General features: G+C 39.0%; 1 protein-coding gene across 11 annotated transcripts in view; it reads right to left on the bottom strand.

Annotated features, from left to right (window-relative positions):
• DLGAP4 (DLG associated protein 4) overlaps nt 1–27,459 on the bottom strand; it is a 234,140-nt gene that overhangs the window by 3,471 nt on the left and 203,210 nt on the right. For 7 of the 11 annotated variants that reach the window (XM_074317780.2, XM_088789146.1, XM_088789145.1 and 4 more), the window contains 3 exons: nt 26,581–26,669; nt 25,625–26,037; nt 111–202 (listed from right to left, as the gene is read on the bottom strand). In XM_074317780.2, coding sequence (XP_074173881.2) covers nt 111–202; nt 25,625–26,037; nt 26,581–26,669 — 594 coding nt within the window. Of the gene's footprint in view, nt 1–110; nt 203–25,624; nt 26,038–26,580; nt 26,670–26,923; nt 27,004–27,459 lie in introns of all 11 variants that reach the window. The other 4 variants (XM_074317784.2, XM_074317781.2, XM_019732775.3 and 1 more) reach the window with 2 other exon arrangements.

The raw sequence follows: 27,459 nt of genomic DNA on the forward strand, positions 1-27,459 counted from the left end.
CCTTCCTAATAGCGTGAGGAGGCCACACAGGCTTCGAGGGGCTTATCTGGCAGGCAAGGCAGCCAAAGGCCTCCTAGAAGCCCTGCTGTGAAGGAAAGAATCACACTCACCAAGTTTTGCTCACAGAGGCCCCGGAACTGCTGGAATTTCTGGGACATCAGTAGCTGGGCACTGCCCACAGCACTGAGGACTTTTCCTAAGACTGAGAAAGAGAAGGTGGAATAAGGCTGATGGAGCACAGGGCTTGTTGGGGTGGAAGGCAGGATCAGGGTCTGGCTTTCATCTTCCCGCCTACCTTCGGATTCCAATCAGTATTTGGTGATGGCAGGTGGTCCTCATTTTATATAGTAATACATTCTCATTGTGAAAAATACAAGTACATATATATAAAGTGACCCTATCCCCTAGTTCCTAAGGACATTTTATGGCAATACATTTGAAAACTGGATTTAAATGGAAAAATTTTCCAGAAAAATGTAAATTATGATCATAGACTCAAGGAGAAATAGAAAATCTGATTAGAATAATAACTGTTTTTAAAAACTGAAGCAGAACTTAAAAATCTTCCCAGAAAAAGGAACCAGATTATATAGTTTTACAAAACCTTCAAGAACAGATGAATCCCTGTCTTATATTCAAATTCTTTGAGAGTAAATAAAGATAGAAAGTGATGAGCTAGCCCCGTGGCTCAGGTGGTTGGAGCGCCAGGCTCGTGCTCTTAACGCTCGTGCTCTTAACGCTGAGGTGGCCGGTTCAATTCCCACATGGGCCAGTGAGCTGCACCCTCTACAGCTGAGATTGTAAACAACAGCTCTCCCTGGAGCTGGGCTGCTGTGAGCAGCCGGAAGTTGGTGTGAGCTGCCGTGGGCTACTATGAGCTGCTGTGAGTGGCCAACACCGACTGCCTCAGCCAGGGGAGCGCAAGGCTCATCATACCAGCATGAGCCAGGGAGCAGTGTCCTACACAACTAGACTGAGAAACAATGGCTTGAAGAGCCCTGAGAGCAGACAGGACATGCCAAGCATAAATCACTTTCATTATGAACACAAATGTAAAAGTCTTAAATAAGATATAAGCAAGTAGAACACAACAAAGGAGTTAACCATGAAGTATTTAGCCAGGAATATAGGTTGAACTTTTAGTGTGACTTCCAGTTTTAACTATCTCTCATTCCCCTCAGAAATCCCTGAAATGCATATCATTTTGACAGAGCTCTGGAGCACAGTAAGGAAAGCTGTCACATGCAGTGACAGCCACACAAAGAAGGTTCTTGGAGTTGAAGAAGTTGGCAGTTTTAAGTTCCCCACAGGACTCCTTAAGGGGAGAGGCCAATAATCTCTCATTTGAAATAAAAAGGGGGTGTGGCCTGCAGCAGCAGCTTTCCGGAACCTGGTTCTGCACCAAGGACAAAGGGTGGGGGCGCTCTGCATTGTAAGCAGCCCAGCAGTTGCCTGGGAAGAAGACAGGCTGAAGGGACAGTCCTGGCCCCTCCCACACTGATCTACTGAGAAGAGCTCATCAAGGAAGAATTTCACCTCATTAAGAAATTAGTAATTAAAAAGGAACCAACACAGGAGGTAAACAAGTATTACAGGAACAGCAAATGGCAGATGAACATTCACCAGAAAATTGTTGCCAGGGAACAGATGAAAAATGTGACATTAGCCATGAATGTGTAGAACAGTAGTTCAAAGCATAGATGGAGGTGCTTCGAAAACAGATGCCAGGCAATGGAAGGAGATACAGCACGAGTCCTGGAACTAGTGCAAGGGAAAAACCAGGTCAGCACAGAAACAAGGGCCACACTGGAAGCAGCACAGAGAATAAACCCTGCTGAAAACTAGGAAGGACAGGCTAACTAGAAGTGAAAAAGCTCCTGGTGTAAAACATTTAAACTGCTTAATTAAGAAAACATTTTAAAAAATAAATAGCTAAGCTACTTGGAATAAAATGAGCTCCTCCCCTCTCCCAAGGTAGGCAGTGGGATGTGCCTGGCTTGGTCTAAAGTAGAGTGGGAATAAAGGGAAAAGTCTCTCCTGAGAATTCCTAACCATAAGACTGTACTTGGGTACCTTAACTTTTTAAGAAATAAAAGCAACTAAATATTTTTAAAAGAAGAGACTATCAAAAAGAAAGCAATTGAGGGGCATGGAAGAGAGCATGAGATTCTATCAGAGTTCTAAAAGAATAGAGCGAATGGAAGAAAAATATTCAGAGATCATGATTTAGAATTGTACAGAAATGGCTAACACCAGTCCTACGAGTCAGGAAGGCAAATGGATCCCAAGCAAATCCACACTTACTTACAGCAAAACTAAACAGAAACTCTTAAAAGGCAGCCAAAGGGAAGTAAAGATTACTGCCAAAGGAATGAATTAAATAGCAAACTTCTCAACTACAACAATGGATGAAAACGGAATATGGTACTGAGAGAAAAATATTAACTTAGAATTCTAAACCCAGAGAAATCATCATTCAAGAATAAGGAAAGGACAGTCTCTTTAACAAATGGTGCTGGGAATACTAAATGTCCAATGCGAAAGATTGGACTCTTACCATATACCATATGAAATAATTAACTCAGAATGGATCAAAGACCTAAATGTAAGCTAAAACTGTTAGATAAAAATAGGAGCAAATCTTCATGACATTGGATTTGGCAGTAGTTTCTTAAGTAAGAAACCAAAAGCATAGGCAACAAAAGAAAAAAGATAAATCTGACTTCATTAAAATGGAAACTTTTATGCATCAAAATATACCAGGAAGAGAGCAAACAACCCATAGAATAGGAAAATTACTTGCGAATCATATCTGATAAGGGTTTAATATCCAGACTATATAAAGAACTCCTATAACTCAACAAAAAAACCCACGAATAATCCAACTAATAAATGGGCAGGAACTTGAATAGACATTTCTCCAAAGATATACAAACGGTCAGTAAGCATGCTCAACATCATTAGTCATTAGGGAAATGCAAATCAAAACCACAATGAGATACCACTTCATACCCACTAGGATGGCTACCATAAAAAAGCAACAGCCAAAAAAACCCCAGAAAACAAGAGAGTGTTGACAAAGATGCGGGGAATTTCAGCAACTCTACTCCTAGGTATACAGTGACTTAAACTGATACTTATATACCAACATTCATAGCAGCATTTATTCATAATAGTCAAAGGTGGAAACAACCCAGTGTGTATCAACAGATGAATGGCTAAACAAAATGTGGTGTATACACACAACAGAATATTACTCAGCCATAAAAAGGAATGAAGTTCTGATATAGGCTACAACATGGATGAACCCTGAAAACATGATGCTAAGGGAAAGAAGCCAGACACAAAAGGCCAACTATTGTATGATTTCACTTGCATGAAATACCTAGAACAGGCAAATGTAGAGAGACAAAGTACATTAGAAGTTACTAGGGACTGTAGGTAAGAGCGGGAATGAGGAGTTATTGCTGCATAGGTACCGAATTTCTTTGGTAATGAGTTTGGGAATTACATAGTGGTGACAGGTGCAAAGATTAATGTCACTGAACTGTATACTTAAAAATGGTTAAAATGTTAATCTTCTGTTAATGAAATGGTAGAAATTAATCCAAATATATTAGTAATTACAATCTTTACAAATGAACTAAATTTCCAATGTTACAAATAAGGAAATGGAAAATGGTATAGTAGGAAATACTGGGGAGAAAAAAAAAAAAGAATTCTGGCATAGTTTATACTAGTATAAGAATGGACTGTGGGGCTGGCCCAGTGGCTCAGGTGGTTGGAGTGCTGTGCAGGAGCCTAATGCCAAGGTTGCAGGTTTGATTCCCACATGGGCCAGTGAGCTGTGCCCTCTACAGCTAAGATTGTGAACAACAGCTCTCCCTGGAGCTGGGCTGCTGTGAGCCGGGCTGCTGTGAGCTGCCATGGGCTGCTGTGTGCTACCATGTGCTGCCATGAGTGGCAGGTGGCCAGCATGCGTGGACGGCAGCCGGCGAGAGCTGCTGTGAGATGCTGTGGCGGCCGACCAACTGCCCCAGCCGGGGAGAGTGCAAGGCTCATAATACCAGCAGGGGCCAGAGAGCTGTGTCCTACACAACTAGACTGAGAAACAACGGCTTGAACCGGAGTGTGTGTGGGGAGGGAGGTGGAAGAAGGTGGGTGAGGGGAGAATGGACTCTAAGCCAAAAGGTAGAAATAAAGAAGATCATTAAATGTTGATAAAAAGTTCAATTCACCAGGAAAATTAAAGTGATTTTATAGGCATTTAATAACAAAGTTTCAAATGTGTAAAACAAAAAGTGACAGACTGTAAGGAGAAACTGACAAATCTGCCATCAGAGTGGAAGGCCTTAACATACTTCTCTGAGTAGCGAACAGGCAAAGCAGACCAAAAAATTCAGTAAGGTCAGAGAATAATATATGACTCACTTACGTAATAAACACGATCTAAAAGATGTAACCTAGGACCCTATACCCACTAACTGTAAAATACACTTTCTTTTCACACATTTGTGGAACCTCCTCTAATACTACATTGTAGGCCACACAATACATCTCAACAAATTTCAAAGAACTGGGTATCCTACAGATCATGATTTTTGACAATATAATTAGGTTAGAAACCAGTGATGGAAACATAACTAATAAACCCTCATATATTTAAAAGCAAACAAAAACATACACTTCTAAATAAACCACTGGTCAAAGAAATCACAGTGGAAGTTGGAAATATATTATATGACTGTTAGATATCCCTAAAGTAGTACTTAAAGGGAAACCCACAGACTTCGAAACTTTAATTTTGAAAAGGACAGGTTGAAAAACAAATGAGCTAAGTATCCAGTTTAAGACATTAGTGAAGGAACAATAAAATTAACCCAAAGAGAGGAGAAATTAATAAAGTAATAAACCAACATATAATAGAGGATTGATAAAATTAAGGAGTCCTGCCAGACTGATCAAGATAAAAAAGAAAAAGTTATAAAAATAAAAAAAGATTAGGAATACAAAAAGGACCATATGCTATAACCATACTGGAAAATATATTTTAAAAAAGAGAGTTCTACAAAACAATGAAGTAAAAGATAATTTTGTTCTTGAAAAGGAACATGAATAGAGGAAACATCCTAAACTCATTTTATGAAGTTAGATAACCTTGATACGACAGGACAAAGATGAGCAAGGAAAATTATCAGCCAATTTTTCATGAGCAAAGGCAAAATTATTAAATCAGATACTAACAAATCAAGTCCAACACTGTACTAAAACGATACTATATACTATATCATAATTCAGCTGGGTTTATTCTGGTAATACAAGACTGACTCAATGTAAGAAAATTCTAATGACTTCTGATTCTGGCCGTGAAAAACAGTTGTATCAGACAACTGAACCCAGCAAGAACAAGTAAAAAAAAAAATCGAAATAAAATCACCAAAACAACAAAAATTCTATTTCAAGGCATTAAAAATTATCAAAGCAACCAGAATTTGAGAGGCTGAGATCCCAGTGAGAAGGGAAACAATATTTAGGTGTGTCTGATACTCGATACTGCTTTTACCCCAAGGAATCTCCCAGCTTATAAGCAGCACAAGGCTAAGAGGCTAAGAAGCAAAGTAGAAGGTGGTAGTTAAAAGGCTGAGCTGAGCCAAGCTTGTGGCAGTTTCATGGGGACAGGAAGACCAAAATTGGAATTCAGAGTGACTAAGGCAGACAGGGCTTAAAGAAAGTGCTTTAAGTTGAGTGAAGCTTCCAGCAGGCTTAAGGTGTGGGAGAGACAAAAACTGGAGCTCAGGGTCTGCCGAGGAGGATCTTGGTAAAGACCACAGTCTGTCATTGGGATTCTCTGAAGGATGCGCACCAGGATACGGGCAAACTAGAAATAGACCAGCTGTCACAAAAAACTAGCTTTGAATCAGTTCAATTCCATACTGGCTTTGGCTTAAGTTGGTCTGGCCCTACTCTTAATTGCCTGCAAGAAATAAAAGTACATGCTTTCTTGAAGAATAAAAAATATCATCCCTGGGGCCGGCCCAGTGGATCAGGTGGTTGGAGCTCCATGCTCCTAACGCCGAAGGCTGCCAGTTCAATTCCCACATGGGCCAGTGGGCTCTCAACTACAAGGTTGCCAGTTTGATTCCTTGACTCCTGCAAGGGATGGTGGGCTGCGCCCCCTGCAACTAGGATGGAACACGGCACCCTGAGCTTAGCTGCCGCTGAGCTCCCAGATGGCTCAGTTGGTTGCAGCGCGTCCTCTCAACCACAAGGTTGCCAGTTCGACTCCCGCAAGGGATGGTGGGCTGTGCCCCCTGCAACTAACAACGGCAACTGGACCTGGAGCTGAGCTGCGCCCTCCACAACTAAGATTGAAAGGACAACAACTTGACTTGGAAGTACATACTGTTCTCCAATAAAGTCTTGTTCCCTTTCCCCAATTAAAAAAAAAAATTCTTTAAAAAAGAAATATCATCCTGAGCGTCAAATTATCTCTGTAGTTTTCGCATACGGTTTCTGATATTGAATAAAAATTACCAACCATACCAGGAGATAGGACCAAACAACTGCACACCAAAAAAGAAAACAAAATAAAACAGAAAAAAGACCTACAGGTGCTATACATACTAGTTATTGGACAAGGGCTTTAAAATAAATCTGACTATATCCAAGAACATACACGACAAGATGAAGAATTTCAGAATCTAACAAGGAGAATCAAATGGAAATTCTAGAACTAAAAAATACAGTAACTGAAATTAAGACAACAATAGATGGGTTTAATAGATTAGCCACAGCTGAATTATACAATAATCCAACAGGAAATACCAGACTGAGGCCCAAAGGAGGAAAAACAAAGGAAAATACAGGAGAGAGAATGAAAAAAGAAACATTATAACATGGCAATCTAACGTGTAATGGGAGGTCACAAGAAGAGAAGAAATAAAATGGGGCAGAAATTTGGAAATAATGGTCAAGACTTTCCTGAAATTGGTGAAAGTTATTAAAGCCAAAGATTCAGGAAATACTGTAAACATCAAGCTGGAAAAATACAAAGACAACCATACCTAGGTGTCACAGTAAAATTGCAGAAACTTGAACACAAGGAGAAAAATCTTAAAAACAGAGAGAGGTGGAAAAACAAATTATTCTTCAAAGGAGCAGCAGGAAAACTGGCAGCAGTTGACTTTTCAGTAGAAAGGCTGGAAACCAGAACATAGTCAAAAACATATTTACAAAAAGTGTTGAAAGAAGCTCAATACTAACCTAGTATTTCACACTTAGCAAAAATACTATTCAAAATAAGAAGGAAAAATACAGACATTTTAAGATAAATAATACATTAAAATAAATACTAAAGGGAATTCTTTAGGCAGAAAAAAAAGATCCTGAGTAGAAGCATGAAATAAAGGAGTGAAAAGCAATAAAAAGGGTAAATATGTGGGTAAAGCTAAGTAAATATTGATTGTAATATTGATTGTATAAAACAAAAATGCCTGTGGCAGTCAGAATATAGAACTAAAATACTTCACAGCAATAGCACACAAGTCAGAAGGGAATAAAAGTGTTCTCAGGTCCTGCATCATCTCTGAAATGGTAAAGGTACTAATTTAGATTAGTCTTTACAAAGTCAAGGATGCAGGATATAATCTTTAGATTTAATGACTAAAAGAATAAGAAGCTAACATGAAAAAAGTGGAAATACTTGATTAATCTAAAAAGGCAAGAAAGGAGAAAAATCTATTAATAAAATTTACCTCATTACTGGATTAAAAAAGAGAAACCACATGATTAAATAGATACAGTAAAAAATTCCATTAAATTCAACAATTTTCTTAACCATAATAAGAGTATCTACAATACACCTTATTCAATGGTACAATTCCTTATTTATGGATAAAAATAATAAGAATATAGCAAGGTTTCCAGGTATAAGATCAACATAAAGGTCAAGAGCATTTCATCAAGAACAAATAGAAAATGCAAGAAAAACACCACTTATATCCCTCTTAAATTAAAATACTAATCTAATAAATCTTAAAAATATACACAAAACTTTTATATAGAAAAAATTTAAATCTAATGGAAAGACACTACAGAAGACTTAAATAAATGGAGAGAGATAATTACGTTCTTGGATAGAAAAGACTCAATTCATAAAGATGTCAATTTTCCCTCAAATTGACCTACAGATTTACTATAATTCCAATCAAAATATCAACATGGAACTTGTAAAGCTGATTCTAAAATTTGTATGGAGGGGCAAACAGCCAAGATTAATTAGCCAAGCCATTCTAGAAGATGAATAAGGTTCGGGGAACATGTGCTTCTAATTATCAAGATCCATTATACACTTACAACAAAGAAGAAAATATGATTTGGACCTAGGGATAGACTAATGAACAGAATAGAAGGCTCAGAAACAGGGCCACTTGCGTAGGAAACCTGATTATTTTTCAGAACTGTATTGTATATCAATAGGATAAGGATGAACATTTTAATATATTATTATCCAATAAGAAAAAATTAAGAGAGTCCTATCTCACTCCATGCAGACAAATCAATTCCAAGGGATCAAGGAATTAAATGTGGAAGACAAAACTTGAAAACTGTTACGAGAAAACAGTAAAATATCCTTTTGACTTTGGGAGGATAGATTTCTTAAGATACAAAAAAGTACAAACCATAAAGGAAAAGAGTGATAAATTTAACTACATTAAAATCAAGAATATCTGCTCATTTAAAATAAATCATAAAAGACAAGTCACAAACTGGGAGAAGATATTTACAATACATATAATTGACAAAGTTTCCAGAGTCAGATATATAAAGATCACCTATGAGGCAATAAGAAAAAGACAACAGAAAAATGAGTAAAAAACGTCAGAGGCCTTTCACAGAGGAAGAAACATAAATGGCTAATAGGTGAAAATATGCTCAATGTTATTAGTAACCAACGAAATGCAAATTATAACCACTACTTCATATTTATAAGTAAAGTTGTAGGGCACTGGGTCCTCTGAGTGCTGAGGTAATAATAAATTGATATAATCACCTTGGAAAACAGTTTGATAGTTCTTGTAAATCTGAACATATGCATACCCTATTGCCAAGCATTTCCACTCCTAGTACATACCTTAGAGAACTCCGCTATGTGTACACTGGAGACAGGGTAACCTGCAGCTTACATCTTAATGGTGTGAGACGGAATGATTTCTCCCCAAGATCAGGAATGATACAAAAAGAAGGATGTGTGCTCTTCTACTTCTATTCAATATTATATTGGAGCCAGGGCCATTAGGCAAAAAACAAAATATAAGGAATCCAGATTGGAAAGAAAAAAATAAAACCATCTCTATTCTCAGATGAAAGGATCTTGTATGTAAAATATCCTAAGGGATTCCCCCCACCCCCACACACAAAAAGACTTAGAACTAATAAACAAGTTCGGCAAGGTAGCAGCATACAAGATCAATATATAAATATCAATTGTATTTCTGTACACTAACAATGCAAATCTTAAAATTAAATTAAGAAAACAATTTCACTTACAATAGTATCAAAAAGAATAAAATACTTAGGGATAAATTTAACAAAAGAAACAAAAGAAAGGGAAAGAAAAATTTAAAAACCCAAATAAATGGAAAGATATTCCCTGTTCATAGATCAGAAGACTTAATGGTGAGGTGACAATGCCCCTCACATTGAATTAGATTTAACACTGTCCCTGTCAAAATAAAAACCTGGCTGCCTTTTTTGCAGAAATTGACAAGATGATTTTAAAATTACTATGGAAATGCAAGAATGATTAGAACTTTCTTTAGTTATTATAGAACCTGAGAGCTGTCCATCAACAACTTTTATTTGTATTTTTATTTGAAGAATAGAGTTGGAGGCTTCACACTTCCCAATTTCAAAACATATTACAAAGCTAGAGTAATCCTGACAGTGTGGTACTGATGTAAGTATACACATGTATATCACTGCAATGGAACAGACTTGAGAGTCTGGAAATAAATCCTTATGTTTATGGTCCACTGATTTTTGACAAGGGTACCAAGACCACTCAACGGGGAAAGAATAGTCTCTAGCAAATGATGGTGGGACAAGTGAATATCCAAATGTAAAAGAAGGAAGGTGGACCCATACCTCACACCATATATGAAAATTACCTCAAAATGGATCACAGACTTCAATGTAATAGCTAAAACGATAAAACTCTTAGAAGGAAACAGGAGTAAACCTTCATGACCCGGGATTAGGCAATGGTTTCTCAGACTTGACACAAAAGCACACATGACGAAAGAAAAAACCAATTGGACTTCACTAAAATCAAACATTTGTGTTTCAAAGACTATCTAATAGCCAAAAAGTAGATACAACTGATGAACAGATAAGCAAAATGCAATACACCCATACAATGGAATATTATTCAGCAGTAAAAAGGAATGAAGTACCAATACATGCTACAACATGGATAAATCTCAAAAACATTATGCTCAGTGAAAGAAATCAAACACAAGAGAGGCTACATATTGTATGATTCCATTTATATGAAATATCCAGAACAGGCAAATCTATAAATAATAAGGTAGACTAGTGTTTGCCTAGAGCTGAGGGAAGAGAGAGAAAGGGAATGATGGCTAAATTAGTACAAGGTTTCTTTTTGGGGTGATGAAAATGTTCCAAAATTAGGTAGCAATGATGTTTGCACAATGCTGTGAATATACTAAAAACCACTGAATTGTATATTTTAAAGGAGTGAATTTTATGGTATGTAAATTATATCTCAACACTGTTATAAAAAATTGCTCACAACCAAAAACTAGAAAAAATTCAAATGCTCATGAGTGGAATGGATAAGCAATAGCATGTTTACATGGTGGGATGGTACATATCAATGAGAAGAATGAACTACAGGTACAGGCATTTACATGGATGAATCTCAAAAACAGCGTTGAATAAAAAAAGGCAAATCTCAGAAAAATACATACGTTATGCTTCAATTAATACAAATTTTTTTTTTTTTTTTTTTTTTCAATTAATACAAATTTTAAAAAGTCAAAACTAAACAATATATACCTTAGGGACGCACGTATTTAAAAAAAAAGCAAGGTATAATTCACACAAAATTCAGGACAGCGCTTACTGCTGTGGCAGAAGAAGATGGTATCACCGGACTTCAAAGATATTGGCAACATCTACTTTGTAAACAGGTGGTGGGTACATGAATGTTCTGTTTATTTTTCTTTATGCTGTCTACTCTTTGCATATGTACTTCACAATAAAAATAAAGGTTAACAAGAAGAATGAGAGCAAAATAAAGATTGTCAGATAAATATAGAGTTAATGTCAACTCTCAGGTACTCACTAAAGGAAGTTCTAAAGAATGTACTCAGCAAAGAAAATGATCCAAGAAGGAGGAGATGAGATATAAGAAGGAAGGTTGAGCAAAGAAAACAATACACATATAGATAAACCTAAATAAATAACTATAATTATCATAATTACAAATTGAAAATCATAATAATTATTATTCGTCAGGTTTTAACAATAAGATTAATCATATTTTAAGATTCTTGTGTTATTTGGCAGAAAGGTAAAGATGTTGAGTAACTTCATGTTAAATTTTAAGGGTTTAAGAATAGAAATATGGTATATAGCTTCTGTGGCAGAGACGGCTAGTTGTCCTCAATATTTTTTTCTACTTTTCTCTTAGAACTTTTGATTTTTTTTTCTTCATGTCAAACAGAAACTCTATTCAGATGAAGTGAAAACACAGAAATTTCTTAATGTAAATTTTCTGGGATGAAGTATTATCAAATGGAAAATGTGAGCTACGGTATGCAAAATATAACAAGTTCCACCAGAATCAGAATTAGAATAAGGACCTCTGTTGTTAGCATCATATCACACCTCTGTGATGTACACACTCTTATCTACTAAGCACAGCACAGGCTTCTGAAAACAAGTGATCTGTGGGGACCTTCCATTTTTAACTGCACACATAGCAGCCTGTAATCAAGCATTTCCTAGGTTCCCTCACAAGTAATAAGTAGCTATATGTTTAAATTCTGGTCAAAGGGATAGAGGCAGCAGTGATGTGTGGGGCCAGCTTGCTCTTTTTGGCTTCTGGTTCCTTTGCTGGCTGGAATGCTGTTGGGATTCTGGTGAAATCCAGCAGCCACTTTGAAGAATGAGAAGACTTTGTGCATAGTAGCCAATTATGACATCAAACCTCAAGAAAAAGGAAGTCTGGAGCTCTAGCTTTACTATCGCAGACATTCTTGAACTTTAAAGAAACAGTCTTGTTCAAACTACTCTTTTTTTTAATGTTATTTATATGCAAACCTAAACCAATTAATACAGCCTCAAATCTAGTAAAGGTAATGGGGAGAGGAATGCTTAATCCAAAAGAAGGCAAGAAAAGAAGGAAAAAATAAACCTTAAAAAAGTAGAACAAATACCACAAAGTAAAAGAATAAAGTATAATAAACCGAAATATATAGAAATAATATATTTTGGTAAGAATAAACCAAAATATATAGAAATCCCATTGTAAATGGACTACACTGTCTACTTCTGAAATAAAGACAAAACACAAAATCCAGGTATATGCTGATTGTTAAGAGACATGATGATAAGGACAGTGACAGGCTGAAAGTAAAAGGATGGAAACAGGCATTATACCAGCAAAACACTAACCAAAGGAAAGCTGGCACAGCAGTACTCCTAACACATAAAATAAGGCTTTAAGGCAAAACACAAATACATGTCTGGAAAACCAGAGCAAATGAATCACAAAACATTCACTAGGAATATTACAATTCCAAACTTGATGCATCTGAGATATCTTCAGAATAACATAAAGTAAAATTTAACATCCTTTAAGGAGAAATGGACAAACTCACCATCATATAGAACGTGGTGTGGTATAGTCCCATTCCCTAAACACAAAACAATAAAAAACGAGCTGATCTTTTGGATTAACACGTTCCTGCTTCACTCCTTTCCTCCCTCTGCAGCCTCCTCTCGGTGGCCCTGCACCCGCCTGGATGGCCATTTCAGGTGTCTGCTTAAACCTAAGCCTCCTCCTACTTGTCACTGCAGTGATGTCCTCACCAGTAGCAGCATGTGACACAGTTGAGTCTCTTTTCCTGAAACTCTTATTCCGTTGGGTTCCAGCGGCCTTTTTTCATCTCACTGGCCACTCCTCCCTTCCCACCATGAAGTATTAGTGTTTGGGAGCTCAGTCCTTGCATTATGTCTCTTCTCTACTCATTTTCTCCTCATTTTTGGCCTTATCTATACTCTGACGACTCCCAAATATAATTTTCAACCTGGACCTCTCCCCAGACTCCTATATGTCCAACTGCCTGCGTGGCGTCTCCACTCTGACACCTAATGATATCGTCAAATTTAACACGTTGCATACAGATCACGAGAATCTTCACGAGGGATTTAAACCCCGCCGTACGCAACGTGTTAAGATGTTCACAACGCAGCTCCTGACTTTCCTCCTGACACCTGTCTACTCTGGTCTCCCCAGCTCAGGGGCAACTTCATCCTTTTCGTCACTCAGAATCCAAGCCATTTTTTGACTCCTTTCCCTCTTACGTCATACCCAATCCATCAGGAAATCCTGCTCTACCTTCCCAATATATCCAGAATCGGACCCTCCCTTAAATGCTCCATGGCCACCAACTTCTCTGACCCAGATTATGGTTATATCCTCCTGACTCATCTCCCAACTTCCACTTGTGTCTCTCCCTCTACTCTCCTTTGAGAAATCAGATTGATCCTTTTAAAAAGAATGTCAAGTTGCAGCCCTCCCAGTTCTTCTGGGAGTAAAAGCCAAGGCTTTCTTAACACTTCTGAGGCCTCTGTGATCTGGAGTGCCACTCTGATGTCCTCTGTCCTCCTGCTCACTCACTGCTGCAGCCACACCGGCCACCTTCCCCAGGCCTGGAACACGCCAAACACTTGCCCACCACAGGGGTTCTCTGCTCCTGCCCTTACCTCTGATCTCCAGATCTCTAAGACCTCTCTCCCTTCCTTCCGGTTTCTGCTCCAGGATCAGCTGATCAGGGAGACCTTCCCTGACCTCCCTACGTGGGCCAGCAACACTGCGTCCACCCCTGCAGCATTCATTACCCGGCTCTTAGTGTGCTTTAGTTGATCTGTTGCACATCGAACTGTCTTATATATTATATGTTTACTTGTTTATTTGGTTATTTTCTGTCTCTCCCCATGAGACTATAAGCTCCACGCAGGCAGGGACTTTGTTTTGTTCACTACTAAACCCCAGAAGCTAGCACAGGGCCTGGCATCTGGTGGGTATCCAGTAACTGTTCGCTGCATGAATGAAGGTCAGCAGCAAGGGAGGGATGCTGCTTTCTCCCTACTATTCCACGATGCTCTGTAGCTCTTGCAGTTAGACAAGATATGCATGAGACACAGTAAGATTAGAAAGAGACACACAAGTGCCATTTTAGCAGACAGTATGATCATTTATGATATGAATCCAAGAGAACTGAATTATACAGGTTGTTGGACATAAGATCAACATACAAGGATCAAACATCTACTAGCAATAACTAACTGGAATATACAAATATTAAAAAAAATTCATTTTAGTATCAAAACAAAAACTATAAACTACCAAGGAATAAACCTAGTAAAAAATATGTAGGACCTTCACATACAAATTAATCAAACTTGAATAAACTTGAATAGAAGGATATAAAGGAGATGTGAATAAATGGAGAGATAATATAAACTTTATTCATAGGTAAGAAGATGCAATATTTTATAGGTATGAGTTCTTCCCAAATTAATCTATAAACTATTTCCAGTCAATGTCCCAGAAAATTTTTTTTGAGGAACTTGATATACTAATTCTAAAGTTAGTCTTGGAAGAATGAAGATATAAGTAGAGTTTTCTTTTTTAGACAAAAAGAATAAGGAAGAAGGATTCACTCTATTCGATACCAAGGCATGTTATAAAGCTATGGTAATTAAAAGTTGTATTAAACACAGAAATAGACAAAAAGCGCTAGGGCAGAATAGAACCCAGAAACACACCCCTGTGTACATGGAAATCTGGCAGAGGTTATGACTGACTAGCATTACTAATCAGTGAGGAAAGTAGAGACTTCAATAACTGGCTTCCCATATAAAAAGACACCTGGCTTTCCATATAAACAAAATAAAATGAGATCCTACAATGTACAAATATAAACTGCAGATGGATTAAACATGTACATATGAAAAAACACACAAAACTTTGAAACCATGGAAAATTCTCTATGCCATTGGAATACAGAAAGTGTTCTTAAGAATCAATGGTACTTTCAATACAGCAAGAAGATACAAGTATAAACATACACACCTAATGACAGACCATACAAATATATGAAGCAAAAGCTTCAGAACTGAAGAGAGAAATAGCTCTACAATAACAGTGGGAGACTTCAACACCCCACTCACATAATGGACTTAAGCAACACAATAAACTAATCAGATCTAACAGACACATACAGAACACTCTACCCAGCAATAACAGAATACACATTCTTCTCAAGTATTCATAGGACGTTTTCCAGGACAGATGATACAGTAGGCAACAAATTAAGTCTCAATAGATTTTTTAAAAGATAGATATACAAAGTATCTTCTCTGACCACATGGGATGAAGTTAGACATCAATAACAAAAGGATAACTGGAAAATTCACAAAATTGTGGAAATTAACACACTTTTGAAAAACCAGTGGATCAAAGAAGAAATCACAAGGGAAAACAGAAAATACTTAGAGATGAGTGAAAACAAAAGCACTACATACCAAACCTATGAGATACAGCAAAAGCAGTGCTAAGGGGGTAAAACTTAGACCTATAAATACTTACATTAAAAAACAAGGAAGACGTTGCTTGTCAGCTTTTTGGTTAAAATCAAGTGTGAAAAAGAAGAAAGGTTTCAAATCAACAACCTAAATAACCTTACTACTACTTAAGGAACTATAAAAAGAAGAACAGGGCCAGCCTGGTGGCTCAGGTGGTTGGAGCACGGTGCTCCTAACGCTGAGGTCGCCAGTTTGATTCCCACATGGGCCAGTGAGCTGCGCCCTCCAAAGCTAAGATTGTGAACAACAGCTCTGCCTGGAGCTGGGCTGCGGTGAGCAGCCGGAGTTTGGCGTGAGCTGCTGCCATGGGCTACCGTGTGCTTGGCAGCCAGTGTGAGTGGACGACAGCCAGCAAGAGCTGCTGTGAGTGGCCGACCAGAGTCGGTGCGGAGCGCAAGGCTCATCATACCAGCAAGGGCCAGGGAGCTGTGTCCTACACAACTAGACTGAGAAACAACGGCTTGAACCGGAGGTGGGACGGGGAGGTGGAAGAAGGGGGAAAAAAAATTACAAAAAAAAGAACAAACTAAACCTAAAGCTAGCAGAAGAAATAATAATAAAAGTTAGAGCAGAGATAAATGAAATAGAAACTAGAAAAATAATAGGAAAATAAAAAAATCAACGAAACCAAAAGTTGTTTCTTTGAAAAACTCAACAAAATGGACAAACTTTAGCTAGCCAGACTAAGGAAAAAAAACAACATTCAAATTACTAAAATCAGAAGTACAAGTGAGGACTTGACTACCAATTCTACAGAAATTAAAAAGGATTATAAGGGTACTATGAGCCACTGTATGGCAACAGATTAGAAAACGTAAATGAAATGGACATTTTCCTAGAAACACAAACCCTACCAAGACTAAATCACAAAGAAATAGAAAATCTGAATAAATCTGTAACTGGTAAGGAGATTGAATTAGTAGTCAAAAATCTCCTAACAAAGAACAGCCCTGGATCTGATGGCATCACTGGTGAATTCTGCCAAACATTTGAAGTACTAATACAACCTTCTCAAACTTTTCCAAAAACTTGAAGAGGGAATACTTCCTAACTCATTCTTTTTTTTTTTTTTAACTTTAAAAACTTTAAGTATGTTTTTCCAGGACAGCTCCAAGTCAAGTAGTTGTTTCAATCTAGTTGTGGAGGGTGCAGCTCACAGTGGCCCATGTGGTGATCGAACCAGCAACTTTGTTGTTGAGAGCACCGTGCTCTAACCAATTGAGCTAACCGGCCGCGCCAACTCATTCTTATGAACCAGTATTACCCTGATACCAAAGCCAGACAGAGACACTACTAGAAAACTACAGACCAATATCCCTTATGAATACTGATGCAAAAAAACCTCAACAAAATACTAGCAAGCAGAATTCAGCAGCATGCACAATCCCATGACAAAGTAGGATTTATTCCTGGATCGCAAGGGTGGTTCAACATATAAAAATTGATCAATGTAATACACTACGTCAACAAAATGAAGGAAAAACTCACATGATCATCTAAACCAGGGGTGTCCAAACTTTTTTCAACGTTTTTCACCAAGGGCCATATGCGGTAAAATACACAAACAGCTGGGCCACTCACTCGAGGTAAAGTACGTATTGCCTCACCTGGTTTATTTAAGTAAACTAAATATATTTTTGGAATTTGCTGTGGGCCAATTAAAAATGGATTGCGGGCCGCAGTTGGCCCGTGGGCCGCAGTTTGGACACCCCTGATCTAAACTGATGCAGAGAAAGCATTTGATAAACACTTTTCTATGATATAAACACACAAAAACTATGAATAGAAGGAAACTACCTGAGCATAATAAAAAAGCCATATATGAAAAACTCACAGTGAACACCACATTCAATGGTGAAAGACAAAGTGTTTTCTCTAAGATCAGGTACATGGCAAGGATGCCTGCTTTCACCACTTTTATTCAACATAGCAGTAGAAATTCCAGCCGGAGCAATTAGGCAAGAAAACAAATAAATGCCATCTAAATTGGAAAAGGAAGAAGTGAAATGATCTCTGTTTGGAGATGACATGATTTTATATGTAGGAAACCTTAAATATTTCACAAAAATATTTAGAGCTAATAAATGAATTCAGCAAAGTAGCAGGATATAAAGTCAACACAAAAACCAGCTACATTTCTATACACAAACAATTAAAACAAAATTTCATTTACAATAGTACCAAAAAGAATAAGATATTTAGGAATTAACTTATCAAGAAGGAGAAAGACTTGTACAATGAAAACTACAAAATACTGCTAAAACAAATTAAAATAAATGGAATAAATGGAAACCATGTTCATGGACAGGGAGACAATATTGTTAAAATGTCAATACCACCCAAAGTGACCTACAGAGACAGTGTGATCCTATCAAAATCCCAATGACTTTTTTATAGAAAAGAGAAAAAAATCCATGCCTACAATTCATATGTATTCTCAAGGGACCTCGAATAGCTGAAACAATCTTGAGAAAGAAGAATAAAGTAGGATTTGCACTTCCTGATTTCAATACTTACTACAAAGCTACAGTCATCAAAACAGTGTGGTACTGGGCATAAAGAGACAAATAGGCCAATGGAATAAAGAGCCCAGAAATTCACGTATGTGGCCAAATGGCTTTTGACAAGGGTGCCAAGACCATTCAATGGGGGAAAGGACAGGTCTTTTTAACAAATGGTGCTGGGAAAACATGATACTCACATGTAAAAGAATGAAGCTGTGCCCTTATCTAAAACTACATACAAAAATTAACTCAATGGATCAAGGACCTAAATATAAGTCCTAAAACAATAGAAGAAAATATAGGAGAAAAAATAGGAGAAAAGCATCATGACATTGGATTTGGCAACAATTTCTTGGATATGACATCAAAGGCACAGGTAACAAAGAAAAAATAGACAAATTGGACTTCATGAAAATTTTAAATTCTTGTGCATCAAAAGACACAATCCACAGAGTAAAAAAGGCAACCCACAGAATGAGAAGAAATATTTGCAAATCATATATCTGATAAGGAATTAATATTAAGAATATATAGAGAACTAAAACTCAACAACAAAAAAAACCCCGATTTAACATGGGCAAAAGATTTGAATAGACATTTCTCCGAAGAAGATATACTAATGGCCAACAAGCCCATGAAAAGATGCTCAACATCACTAATCATTAGGGAAATGCAAATCAAAACTATGAGATACCGCCTCACACGCATTAGGATGGATTTATAAAAAATAAAAATCAGAAAAGAATGTTGGTGAGGATATGGAGGAAGCTTTGTTTACTGTTGGTGAGAATGTAAAATGGTACAGCTGCTATGGAAAACAGTACAGTGGTTTCTCAAAAAAATTAAAAATACTGTACGATCCAGCAATTCCACTTCTGGGTATATACCCAAAAGAATTAAAAGCAGAGTCTCAAAGAGGTATTTGTGCACTGCTATGTTCATAGCAACATTGTTCATAATAGCTAACACGGAAGCAACCCAGGTGTCCACTGACAGATGAATGCATAAGCAAAATGTGGTACATACATACATAAAATGGAATGTTATTCAGCCTTAAAAAGGAAGGAAATTCTATGCTATAATATGGAAGAAACTTGAGGTCATGGCCTAAATGAAATAAAACAATCACAAAAAGACAAATACTGTACAATTCCACTTATATGAGGTACTTAAGTCAGTACAAATAAAAAAGACAAAGTATAATGGTGGTTGCCAGGGGCTGCAGGGAGGGGAGAATGGAGAGTTAGTGTTTAATGAGTCTACAGTTTCAGTTCTACAACATGAAAAGTGTTAAGGGGATGGTGGCGATGGCTGCAGAGTATGAATGCATAGTATTTAATACCTCTAACTGTACACTTAAAAATGGGTAAGGCAGGGGTGGCAGGTTAGTTCAGTTGGTTAGAGTGCGGTGCTCATAACACCAAGGTTGCTGGTTCGATCCCCGCATGGGCCACTGTGAGCTGCGCCCTCCACAACTAGATTGAAACAACTTGGAGCTTATGGATCATGGAAAAACACACTTAATAAAAAAAAAAGTTAAAAAAATTTTTTTTAAAAAAATGGGTAAGATGGCAAATGTTGTGTATTTTATTTACCACAATAAAAAATTTTAAAAAGTGAAAAACAAAAGATCAACAGATATGAACCTATCAATTAAAATTATAGTGATAAAAACATTAATTTTTAAAAGCCAAGCAATGAGAAAACACTGCCCTCTAGAGAAACTAGTGGATTGTTTCCTGAAGGACTCCAGAGAAGACAGTGACATTTCAATCAAGGTCTTCTTCTGTGGAAAGGGCCAGTTTGTCACCCTATCACCCTTGAGCAGGATATCTTTAAACTTAGGTTGGCAACAAACCACTTTAATGTTAGCAGTACCTGTCACTTTGTCACTGATAGAAATCAGATTTCATGTCATATTACAGTAGTCATAGTTATCTTGAAATATTTACTGTCATCAATACTTTCAAATTGAAGCAATTAGACTGACTGCTAGACATTGTTATTTAATGCCTTAACAAAGAAATGCACATTACTATATCACAAATTTATTTAATATTTTGATAACTGTACATTAATGTAATTGGTTTCCTTTGTTATCTTGATATAATTTTTACTTTATTTAAAACCAATTTTTGAGGTGTCCATAGAAGCCTACCTTTCAACAAGCCCTGCCTACACAGAGCTACATATTAGCTTCTTGGTGACTCAATCTTTTTATCCTAATTTTAATTTTTAATATATGTTCATAACTTAAAAAATTAGTGGAAATACAGCAATAAAAGACATAGAAAACTTGGACTTTATCAAAATTAAAAACTTTCGTGCATCAAAGGATACTATCAAGAAAGTGCAAAGACAACCTACAGAATGGGAGAAAATATTTGCAAATCATACATCTGATGAGGGTCTATCATACAGAATAAAGAACTCTTACAACTCAACAACAAAAAGACAAACCCAATTAAAAAGTGGGAAAAAGATTTGATTAGCTATCCCTAAAGAAGATATCCAAATGACCAATAAGAACATTAAAAATGCTCAACATCAGTCATTAGGGAAATGCAAATCAAAACGAGATACCACTTCATACCTACTATGATGACTATAATATTTTTAAAAAATGGGAAATAATAATTGTTCGCAAGGATGTGGAGAAACTGGAACCCTTGCGTCTTGCTGGTGGAATGTAAAATGGTGCAACCACTGTGGAAAACAGTTTGGGGGTTCCTCAAAAATAGACATAGATTACCATATGAGCCAGCAATTCTCCTCCCAGGTATATATATTCCAAAGAATTGAGAACAGGGACTGAAACAAATACTTGAATGCCAATGTTCTTTATGAAGCATTATTCATAATAGTCAAAGGTAGAAACAACCCAAGTGTCCATCAACAGATGAATGGATAAACAAAATATCTACATATAATAACTACATATAATGGAAGTATTATTTAGCCATGAAAGGAAAGAAGTTCTAATATATGCTACAACATGGATGTACCTTGAAAACATGCCAAACATAAAAGGACAAACTAACATCCCGCCTATATGAAATATCTAGAATAGGCAAATTCACAGTGACAGAAAGGAGATTAGACGTTACAGGGGCTGGGTGGAGGCGGGGGAGTTATTGCTTAATGGGTACGTAATTTCTGTTAGGGTGATGCACAAGTTTTGGAAATAAATGTTGGTGATAAGCAACATTGTGAATGTAAGTAATGCCACTGATTTATGCATTTAATAGTGATTAAAATAGCAATTTTTTGGTTATATATATTTTATCACAATAAAAAAAATGAAAAAAGTTAAACATAAACCTACCATGTGGTCCAGAAATTCTGCTAGGTATATACTAAGAAGAGTTGAACACAGCATTATTCATAATAGCTTTCATCCTGCTATTAAGGAGTTTTGATCCTGATGCTTAAATAATGATTTCTTCATCTTTGATGTTATTACCATATATAACTAACATACCAGCATATTACCATGACTTTTGCTATTTTTATTGCCTTACATAGTTTTTGGAAACTCTAAAATTAAGTTTTATTTTAACTTAAATCATAAAATTAAAAACCAAGTGGAACCACTAGGCTTAGAACAAATGCAGCAATCTCCTGCTTCACCCCTTCTTACTCCTGAGTCAATCCTCACTTTTAAATATGAATAAACAACCAAAGATCACTGGACATTCCAGGAAAGCCTCCAATCCAAAAGACAAATAGAAAAAAGGAACTTAAAGGAAACAAGAGACAACACAGGATCAAATGAAAAGTTAAAAAAATATATGTAAGTCTCAGAGAGGTAGGAGATTATCCATAAAACAAGAACAAAATGTTATGAAAAAGGAACAATAAGAAAGAGCTCTTATATGGAGAGTCAAGAAAAACTGCAAATAGGTTCCCCCAACAAACACATGCAAGATGCTCAACACCATTAGCCATCAGGGAAATACAAATCAAACCCACAATGAGATATCACTTCATACTCACTAGGATGGCTGTAATCAGAAAGACCAATAAAAATTGTTAAGTGCTGATCAGGATGTGGAGAAATTAGAACCCTCATATATTGATGGTGGGAATGTTACATGTGCAGCCATTGTGGAAAACAGTTTGACAGGTTCCTCAAAAAAGTAAGTATAGAGTTACCAAATGACCCAGCAATTCCACTCCTAGGTATATATCCAAAAGAAATGAACATATATCCACATAAAAACTTGCACACAAATGGTCACAGCAGCATTATTCATAGTAGCCCCCCAATGGAAACAACCCAAATGTCCACCAACAGATGAAATGTATACAGAAAATATTATTCAGCAATAAGAAATTAAATACTGATACATGCTACAACACAGATGAAACTTGAAAACATTATGTAAAGCAAAAGAAGCCAGACACAATACCACGTTATTGTATGATTCCATTTATATAAAGGTCCACAACAGGCAAATCCACAGAGACAGAATTAGTGGTTGCTAAGAGCTAGCGGGGAGGAGTGACTACTTATGGGGTTTCTTTTTGGAGTGATGGCAATGTTCTGAAATTAGGCAGTAGCGATGGGTGCACCCTGTGTGGGCTAACCTGCCACTGAACTCTACACTTTCAAGGGGTGAATTTTAGGGCACGTGAGTTATATTTCAATGAAGTTGTTATAACGTGGGAAAAAAGAAAAAGAAAAAGTCTTCCAGAAAGAGACAACAAGTAGATAACGAGGAAGAGAAGAAGAGAGACTGAGGATCATTCCAGCAGGTCCAACATCGGAGTGACAAGAATTTCAGAGAGAGAAGACAAATGAAGTGAGGAGATTTTTTATTTTATTTTATGTATTTTAAGTGTGTTTTTCCAGGACCCATCAGCTCCAAGTCAAGAAGTTGTTTCAATCTAGTTGTGGAGGGTGCAGCTCACAGTGGGCCATGGGGGGATCGAACCAGCAACCTTGTTGTAAGAGTACCGCGCTCTAACCAACAGAGCTAACCGGCTGCCCCGAGGAGATTATTTTAACAAAATTAATGCAAGTCTATTCTCAGAAATGGAAGACCTGAGCCTCCACACAGAAATGGCCTAGTCACTACTGGCACAATAAATGGACAAAGACTAATTTCACGGCACATCACAGAAATTTCACCAGAGAAGTGAAGTGAAGATCCTCACAGCTTCCAAAGATAAACAAATACAAAGGACTGAGAACTGCAATGGCAAGAAACTTTTCAGTACAAGTAATGGAAACTAACACAATACAGCTTTTAAGATTCTGAGGGAAAACTATTTTCTTTTTAATATGTACATTCCTCTTTAGTTGGGAAAACTATTTTCAACTTTATTTATTTTCATGTTTATATATAAATTATATATACATTTATATACAGATATAAATAATTTACATTTATTATTTTCAACTTCACACCTAGCCAAACTATGTGAGGTCTGAATAAAGACACGGCAGTTTCCAACAGTTTATCTCCAGATGAAGATGTGCTCCAGTAAAATGAGGGCCTGAAACCAAGAAAGCAGAAGACCATGTGGTCCAAAAAGCAGGGTGTCCATCATGGGAAAGTGGCCAAGGGCAGTTCCAGGTGACGAAAAGGGAAGTCACTGGAAAGCAGCTAGGCAGGAGGCCCAGAAAGCAGCCTGGCCAGAGCAGAGGGCAGACAGAGGACACCAGGAAAAATACAAAATCATGAGATGTGATATGTTTGCACATCTGCAGGGTTTGCAGATCAGGTGGAACATGTAAAAAAATTACTAATATGAGCTTAGAAAATAAAATGTATAAAAAAAGATGAGGCAACTACTCATTCTTGGAAAACAAACTGTAAAATAAAATGAAATCATAATATATTATTAGGCTCTGCAGTGAACAATGTTTACATGTTCATAGTAAACAGAAATATTGGTTGTTACTTAACCCAAAACTGTGATGTAATAGATGGAGGGTGAGGCACAGGAGGTGGAGGTGACAGAGCTAGTCATCTATGACAGCAGGAAATCAGTGTATAATGATGATTAATTTTAGAGATGAAATAAAAGGTAATCACATTAAAAAAAATGAATATGAAAGTAAATATAAGTACCAGAATATACAGCTGATGGAGCTGAAAGTAGGGAAGGCTAAGAAGGTAGGCAGTGGCCTGAATGGTTAGAAGCCTTTCAGAGTTTTCATTGATCCTTGCCTCCATTCCAATTTTTAAATACTGTTATTATCAAAAGTTATTAGGTATAGACCTCATGACAGTTCCCTGCATACACACACAGTGCGTGTGACATCAAAGCTGGGAACGGGCCTAGCGGGCAGTGAAAACAGTGACTCTGAAGCACTCTCCGAATCAGCAAAGGGTGCTTCCTCAGGCCCCACCTCATCAGGGGTCAGTGGGATGCCGGCTCCGTCCCTTCTGGATACTCTGGACACCTGTCCTTCCCGGACGTTCTATGGAGGGGGACATTCTATGGGAACTGGAGCTTTGGCTGGACCAGGCCAGCACAGGCTGTGGCTCGTGGGGCCGTGACCTGGAGCTTCCCAGGGGCCTGCCTCCAAACCACCACTCCTATACATCAACCACCTGTGATGTGAATCTAGGCTCCCTACATACTTCTAGCTCTAATTCCTCGGCGGGATTTTTAGAACTAGGCATGGTATAGATAGGAACATAAGAGGAAAGGTAGATGAATTCTGCCTCACCCATTCATAGTTCCTCACACCTTGCTGAGGCCCGCAGTTAGATCCCGGTGCTTGGTACACAGGAGGTGCTCAGTACGGAGCGCTGAAGGCATAACTACGGTCTCACTTTCTCTGGGTCTGACACTTGGTTGGGTCCTTTACATGCACTGCCATGTGTAATCCTCCAATATGCTGTTGCAGTTAGAGGGTAGGATTAGCTCTACATTACGGTAAGGAAAGTGAGGCCCAGAGCAATCTGACCAAGGTCGCTTCACTAGTAAGGGAAGAGCTGGGATTCAAACCCTGGTGTGGCTGACCCCACAGCCTATACAACTAGTAGCTGCTGCCACAAATCCTTTCTGGAAAAAGGTTTGGCTAAGTAGATGATGAACGGAAGAAAGGAAAGAGTGAAAATAAGACGCAGGTTCACGGCTGATCCAAGAGAACCTGAAAGGCCCTCCCTTCTTAGAGCCTCCTAGGCCGTCTGGCCAGAAGCTGGAGAACTCACTGTGTACCCTTCTCCCATCACCCCGGGGGCCATCCGTGCAGCACCCACCTTCTTCAGAGAGGTTGTTCTCTTTGGTCTCCTTGTCCATCTGGCAGCACCAGCCTTCCAGCCGCTCTGTTTCTGCCTGCAGTAGCTTCAAGAACCAGTAGCCATCTCGGCGGCAGGCGCCTGGCTGCGCTGGCTCGGCGGGGGAGCTGGAGGACGTCTCCAGCCAGGGGTCGGGTGGGGGCAGCGAGGACGCCTCTAGGGCAGGGTCGCTGTTGTCTCCATAGGAGAGGTTGCGCTTGATCTGGGCAATCTTGGGGACCTGCCGAGGGCCGGCATCGATGCTGATGGAGTTGGGGTGTGGGGTACAGTCCGGGAGGCTCCTCTCAGATGACTTACAGCTCGAGTCATTGGCATCCTGGGTATCTGAGTCGGTGTCCCGTCGGGAGGACATGCTGTGAGAGGGGGCGCTGCTTCTGTGGGTGGGGGTAGAATGGGGCGGGGACAGGAAGAGGTGAGGGTCACCAAGAGGGCCAGAGACCAGAGGCCACCCCGACCCGGACACACGGGAGACAGAGAAACGGATGCATCATCTGCTCCCCATGCGCCTGAAGCGGGTCCCACAGCCCCCGTCTCATTCTCTGCTCAGCCCTGGCCTCGCCCCACCCACCTGCGCCCACACACACGCACACACACACGGACAAGGTCATAAGGTTGCCTGTTTACTGCAGTGGGGCCAGGGAGACCACCAACATCGGGGTAACTCATAGCTCAGCCCGGCGTGGCCCCCTGCGGGCGGATTCATCTCACAGAGCAAGTGCTCATAGGCCCGCCCGCCCGCCTGGCTGCCCAGCCTCCCATGCCTGGGCCACAGCCCGCACCCCAAACCCAGCTTGGTTATTAGAAATCCAGCAAGGAGGCGTGGGTTAGGGAGAGCAGGAGGAGAAGGCGCTGGGGAGGTGAGAGCAGAGGGAGGGAGAGGAGCGGGGAGAAGCAGCCACCACCTCCATACGACTTACCGCCAGTCGTCCTCTACCTGAACCCCGATGGACTGGAATTTGGTAGCGGGACAGGGCTCCTCTTTTGGCACTGGCTGAGTGCAGTCAACCTTATTGAAGGACAACGACAGCAACGGCACGGAGACAAAGACAAAAATAAAAAACAAACACCACACTTGCTGCTGAAATTCACATTAGTGGAACGACGCAAACAGACGCGTGGACAGACGAACACAAGGCATGCGGACACTGCACGTGGGCCCAAGGCTGGACCAGGTGAAGCCGGGCACTGCTCATTCGCGCGGAGGCAGGTGGGAAGGTGGGCAGGAGGTGGCATGGGGTGGAGATGACTGGCTTTCCCTACTCTGAGGAGGGTGCCATCACATCGATCGCTTTGGGTCCGTTGTCCTCCGAGAGGTGGGAACCGTTCCTTCTAGTCCTCTCCTTTACACGCATCAGAGGGAAGAAAAAGAAAGGACAACGAAAGAGAAAGAAAACACACACACACAAAGCCACAGCCGTTATCTGGTGTAGTTGAAGGTGGGGCTGTCTCGAGGCAAAGATCACTCCCCCAACCCTGCAGCTGAAAGGCAGGCTGGAGGCGCCTGTACTAGGGGCAGACCTTGAACTGCAGTTCTGGGTTTGAAACTGCCACCAAAGTCCCTGGACACTATGGGACGCCATCTCTGGGCCTTGATCACACTTGGCTGAGGTTACTTTCAGCACTGGCTGGGCTCAGGGAGCAGTCAGAAGGATCAATGCAAGGGCCAAGTGCAAAGCTAGCCCTTTCTCTGTACTCCTGCGAAGTGGAAGGAAACATGGCAACAGTGATGCCCTGGGCCTGCCTTTCTTTTCTGGAACAAAGGTGGCTGACCATGGAACAACCAGGCCAGCCCTTCC

Source organism: Rhinolophus sinicus, chromosome 13 (genome assembly GCF_057876585.1).
Source record: "Rhinolophus sinicus isolate RSI-liver-muscle chromosome 13, RSI-T2T, whole genome shotgun sequence".
NCBI lineage: Eukaryota > Metazoa > Chordata > Mammalia > Chiroptera > Rhinolophidae > Rhinolophus > Rhinolophus sinicus.